Source organism: Ruditapes philippinarum, unplaced genomic scaffold (assembly GCF_026571515.1).
Source record: "Ruditapes philippinarum isolate M1 unplaced genomic scaffold, ASM2657151v2 ctg1397_1_1_1_1, whole genome shotgun sequence".
Classification (NCBI taxonomy): domain Eukaryota; kingdom Metazoa; phylum Mollusca; class Bivalvia; order Venerida; family Veneridae; genus Ruditapes; species Ruditapes philippinarum.
In genome coordinates this window covers 276,620-282,820 of record NW_026859154.1, presented here as the reverse complement: position 1 = coordinate 282,820, position 6,201 = coordinate 276,620, and the positions used below count along the sequence as shown (strand labels likewise).

At 39.3% G+C, this 6,201-nt stretch overlaps 1 protein-coding gene across 1 annotated transcript; it reads right to left on the bottom strand.

Moving 5' to 3' along the window:
* Positions 1-2,883: 2,883 nt before the first annotated feature.
* On the bottom strand, positions 2,884-3,453 carry LOC132755437 (uncharacterized). The gene has a single exon (XM_060746299.1). It carries the CDS (start codon positions 3,451-3,453, stop codon positions 2,884-2,886), a length of 570 nt encoding a protein of 189 aa, XP_060602282.1.
* Positions 3,454-6,201: the final 2,748 nt, after the last annotated feature.

Here is a 6,201-nt window from a genome sequence, read left to right as displayed (position 1 = left end):
TTAAATCTATAAATGTATGTAAATTTTACGACGGCTTTTGTGCTAATATTTTCAGGCACTGATCCTGAATTATGTCCGTATCACTCTTTATAGCAGACACTATAGATTCCACTGGGGATTCCACTGGTGGGCAAGGGGGTGAAGTTTCCGAACGGTGACTGGGCTGCGGTTGCAACGCTTAGGAAATTTTATGCTTTAAGGCTTCAGTGGAACGTTTGTAATATTTTTTTTCAGTTCATGAATGAAATAAAAAAGTCAATGCATGTATATAAAGCATACAATAAATAAATGAATCTATAAGTCAAGTAAAATATTTTCAACTTCAGCCAGATAACCAATGAATATCCTGAACCCTAGGGTTGTTTAAGCATTAAGGAAAACGTTTAATGAAAGTTACCTGCCCGTTTCTCCAACGAGCCAACTCTTGATTAGTATCCATCGCCCATGATTTCTGTCTAAGAGTATATTTCGGTAGGCAGTCTTGCTTCCAAGCGCTGTGTTCGATGTTATGTCATTAAATCACATTCATTTAAATGAGGAATCAACAGGAATAACAACAAAATCTCCCAAATTGCAAAATTATAATGTTATCACATTCAGAAATGTTAAATTCTTCACAATTCTGACTGCACCTTTGCGATAAAATGTGAAGATTCATCTATCATTCAATAGATTGTGTATTCAGTAACTTATGAAAGAACATGAATTATGCCATTTTCTCGTGCATATTTTTTGCCTACAATAAGGCCAAATAGATTGAATAAGAAATATTTGGATATCCCTATGTAATTGTCGGAGAAAAATCGTTTACGCTCGTTGATAAATCTCACATCCAACTGGTACTCATGATCTATCCTATACATCTACCCCTAAGTAAAAATCATCGGCCTGTATTCAGAAACGATACTTAATAAAGTGTTCTGCTTACATTGAAACACTTTCCCTGTACGGATGACCATTTATATCTCTCAGATTCTTCGGATTTATCTTGCCGTTCTAATTACCTTCTTACAAGATGGCGGCTAGGAATCGTTCTCTTCTTGCCCGGACTAAATCTCGTACCTTCCGGGAACGGTATGTTCCGGATTACGGTTACACTACCATACCTCACCACACTCCCCCCGACTTTAAAGATGAAGTCCTCTCACCGGAAGTGCGGAAACCCGAGATTCAAGTCCACTCCTGGGTTTCAAACCAGTACCCACAATACCGCCTTTACAGGCGTTGGCCTGTAAACACAGATTATAAGTGGGCAGGCATTAGCCTGTGCAACAGTAATCTGCCTAATGCCTATCTGACAAGTTATTGACAGATAGCTTTACTGGATTTTTGATATCTTAGATATCTTACCTTCCTGGGCACTGTTTTAACAGCGGCCAGCGTCCAGTTCCTAAGCCGATTGCAGCTTACACCTCCATACCAAACCTGAGTGTTAACTACAGATTTATGGAGCTACCTTTACACCACAGCAGCCACATTAACACAGGACAAGAAAGCAACAAACTTAGCATTGCACATTTGTACTTGTTAATATCCCAGGCTTCTGTTATTTCCAATAAGATCTCCCAACAGCATCAAAGGCACCACAGCTTGCTTTGGCTGTAACCTCTGTTTTCCCTTGTATCTTCAGAACAGGACCTGTTGTGCCAACCTACCCATGACCATCCATCTTCATGCTGCAAATGCAATTCCACATGTCGTCACATGACTTGCACTATCTTGACCCCTGCCATACCAGAAGAACATCTTCTTAAACCTGGCCCTGGTCACTGCAACACCTAGAGACCACCTGATGGTATATCCTGACTCATCTGAAGAACCTTTCTACTTATTGGGAATCTTACCTTTAGTATAGCCCATGTCCCTCAATAGAACTTAGTCTATTTATAAGTACTGTTCCTTATTAAGCCAGTGGGACTTAGCCCCAGGACCTACTAGAACTACTTAATGACTTTGGCAATACTAAATACCCAGCACTAGCTCTTAGAACTAGCACTGCTGGTGGAAGTTACTCTTCAGCTTCTTGTGGAAGTTGTTCCACTACTCAAAACTGTGCCCTATTTCCCCTTCCACCACAAGAGCATCGATCTGTATTCTCAATATCTGCTCACAATCTTACAGCATCTTCAAACACACTAAACTTTAGCACCATTGACCCGATTCTCTGCGTACAACCCCAACATTTGGACATTTGCTTCCTTGTGAACCTTCGCGACCCTTGTGACCTTGGAATTGCCGACGATACAATGGATCCGCAAATCTCTTCCAGATTATCAGCATTATTGCGATGATACCTTATGACTTTCGTCAAACTTCATCTTACGCACACCTCGTGAAACCTGGTTATCGACATTATTGCGATGATACCTTATGACTTGTCACGGTCAAACTTCATCTTCACACACCCTGCGATACCAAGAGAATTTCCACATCTACGTCCCTCATGACGAGGTCCAAGTCAACCCTTGCGCAATGATCACATCCCCCACAAGGCAGTTTCCTCAGTTCGACCCCAGAAACAAACTCGTACAATGCCCCGATACCGGTATTCGTGACAATGCAGCTTTGACATGCTTCTGACAAACACATAGGATTATGTTGCTATGGAACAACCCTCCTCGACCTGGCTTAAACTGTCTGTGTTACTTCTTTCCCAGCAATAACCAAATGAGCCTCGAATCGAACTATTCTGCTCCACACTTGCTAATGTTACTTTACATGCTGTCTACATCGAGAATACATCCAGCATGGAACTTGGTCCATGACTGTTTCCTTCACAAACCTGGTCTCACTCCATGCTTAGCATGAAATGACGCTGGTTTGCGACTCTGGCGCTAACCGGAAGAACACATACTACCTCCTCCCCTTTTTATTTGTTTTCTTTTATTGCAGTGAGGGGCAGTCAGACTTGAAATGACCCTCTTTCCCACAACCGAAACAAGTTATTCTAGGCCATCTGCTTCTTCCTTGAGAAGTCTTCTCCTCATCCAGTTTCAGGACCATGTTGTCAAAACATCTCTGAAGTTTCTCAATTGCCACTTCAAAAGAACTCAACTGAGATGGAGCAGCGTTGGCTTGCGCAACCTCAGGAGCTTCTTCTAGGGCAAACACATTAGCGCCATCGTCAAAAACTTCTTTACTAGCCCTCTTCTTAGAACGGCCATAAACTGACTGATGCAGGTGCTGATACCAGTGGACTTTATTCATTGCCTCCTCCATGGTTGAAGGTCTATCCATGGCTACGGCTACCGCGGCATCTTTGTCTACCAGACCCTCACAAAACTTGCTCACTGTCTGCCTATTGGAATAGTATTCAGGCAGGTCTTTTAACGCATTTGTCGCCAGGGTCATGACCCTATCTGCCCAATCATCAAGAGACTCCCCCTGCAGCTGTGAAGATTGCTGGAAACACACTTGGGCTGTTTCAGCAGGTTCCCTGGAACCAAATCTCATCTCCAGTTTCTGCAAGAGCTTCCGATAAGAAATATCACCATCTCTCTCCACGATGATTGCATGATAGTCAGCGGCTTTTCCAGTCAGGCACCAGCATAAACCATCAAGGCATTCGTCTGACGTCCAATCGCATGCGTTATCATAACGAAAGAACTTCTGCTTAAATGCCAGCCAGTTTCCCTTTCCATTAACTGCAACCTCTTCGGCAGACTCCGAATAAATGCTGCAGTCTCGGACTTTTTTGCGCTATGTTTAACTAGGTTGCGAAGAAGATGGTCTACTCAGTCCAGACAATTCATCACTTGAAGAATCATCATACCTAGCAGCTGCGTTTAGCTTGGGACGCGCCCCACCTCCCAAGAACTTGGCCTTTGAGGACAGGGGGTCAACCGAACCACTTGCATTTTGGTGCGAATGATATCTTTGGCTACTTTCAAGACTTTTTTTTACCTCTCGCCAATCATTTCTTGAAGGAATATTGTCGGGCTCCTCAGCTTTCTCATCGCAGTTCACCTTTTCTTGAACCTCTAACAAGCTGTCCAAAATTGCTCGACTGTCCCCTCCTTCACCAGAATCTTTCCTTGACGAAGATGGTACTTCAGGTAGTATTTTCCCCAAATCTAATGGCAACCCCTCACTTGGTGAGAAGTCCAGCAGAGCTACTTCCTCTTTATCTAAAGTGCGCTCTAACATGTCTTGCAGCACTCCGAGTGTTATATTCCCTCCACTATTACGGATTGTAATAATAGACTCAGCTATCCTTGAACTTATGTCCGGAATCCTTAGGAGTTCCTCTTTTGAAGCAAAATTAACACAAATTCTTTCGCTGCAACCTGCCATTGTTTTTGTTCTTACTTAGTAGCCCAAAGATATGACGACGTGCAATTGGATTCAGTGAAGTTCAGCTAAAGTATGTCAAGTCAATCAGTCGTTAGACAGCAGACTTGCAATTATCTTACATAAAAAATTACTTTATTGTATATTCAAATTCTTGAATTACAGACAATTAATTCATACCCGAAAAATAATTTACATTTATTTAAACAATTCAGATTAAAATTATGATAGAATATCTACTTAGTAATTCAAAAATCAATAACGAAAATAAAATACAAAAATCTGACTTCGTTGTTTATAACTACAATGAGGATCTTTGCCTCTAATTGTAAAATTAAATATATAATGAGACTTAGCCTTCAACTATACATACAAACAAAAATCAAACAAGAGTAAATTTACTTTGTGTATTGACCTTGAAAAACAACAATGCAAATAAATTCAATCAATTATACTGAACCGCTGAAAATATACCAAAAATTTAAACTAAATATTATTCAAAAAATATTTAAAATATAAGGCTGAACTGGCACAGTTTTCACGTGCGAAACTGATCCAGGGCGGAAGCTTAGCTTTCCAATACGCATGCGTCGTAAGTCCGAATATCCGAAGTTTCTAAACTTACCAAAAGAGTACTCTAAATACTCAATTTTGGCAAATTTCCACATTAAATCATCTAAACGCACAGTGCTTGTTCAATCCAAACCAACAGTCCCTTTTCCCCCTCCCAAACATTGGAAATACTTAGATTTCAATATTTGAAAACCAAAGTTTTTATGGTTGAGAAAATCGCTGGTTTACCTCCGGATTGCGTAGAATTCCTACGAAGTTGACGTGAATTCGAATAGTAGCTGCCACCATTAAAGTGTTCTGCTTACCTTGAAACACTTTCCCTGTACGGATGACCATTTATATCTCTCAGATTCTTCGGATTTATCTTGCCGTTCTAATTACCTTCTTACAAGATGGCGGCTATCTCGTAAATCTCGTACCTTCCGGGAACGGTATGTTCCGGATTACGGTTACACTACCATACCTCACCACATTAATCTCAATCTCGACTCAAACTCACAAAAGGTCACCTCAAGTAACATTGAAGTAACTCTAACGGTAAGTAAATCACAATGTGCAAAGTGGTATTCGTTTTGTTAACTCAACATAACATCACATGAGAGGCCTTCAAAAGTTGAGCGATCGGTTTTATTGCATAACATCACTCAATATACATTGCAAAAACGAGAGTAACCATGTCGTGTAAAAGATTGTATTTCACAGAAGTCGAAACAAAGTTGTTAAAAGAATTAGTTAATAAAAATTTTATTGTAATTGAAAACAAAAACAAATAATTTACGTCTACGTCCGATGAAACAAAAGCATTTGGAGATTTTGAAAGATAATTTAATAGTTTTCCAGGAGTAAATTCCAGAAAAGCAAACTGACTGAAAAAGAAAATGTTGGAAAACCTGAAAGACCGGATGAAAAAAGAAAAGCTAAAGAAAGAAGGGCTTACTATGAAAGGTACTTAGAACTAAAATATGTTTCATTTCAATAAAGTGAACTTTATTTTGAAAATGGCATCCAACTTCAATGTCAATGGAAAATTGTTTCAATACACAATATAATGTTTTTCCTCTTCTAAATTATCTTAAAACATATCTGCTAAACAAGACTATTTTATTTAAATCTTTGTCGTTGGTATTTAAAATTTCATTTCTTAATTATTTTCAATTTCTTAATTTAAGTTCGATGACTTTGTACGTAAAACACATGTATCAATGTTAAAGATCCTGTAACACATTTTTTTCATGGTTTTATTTCATAAATATGATGCTCAAATTAAGATTTGTCAATCTTGTAAGTTCAAATAAGCATTTTTTATAAAGATATTACCCAATTTAACATTTTGCGTAA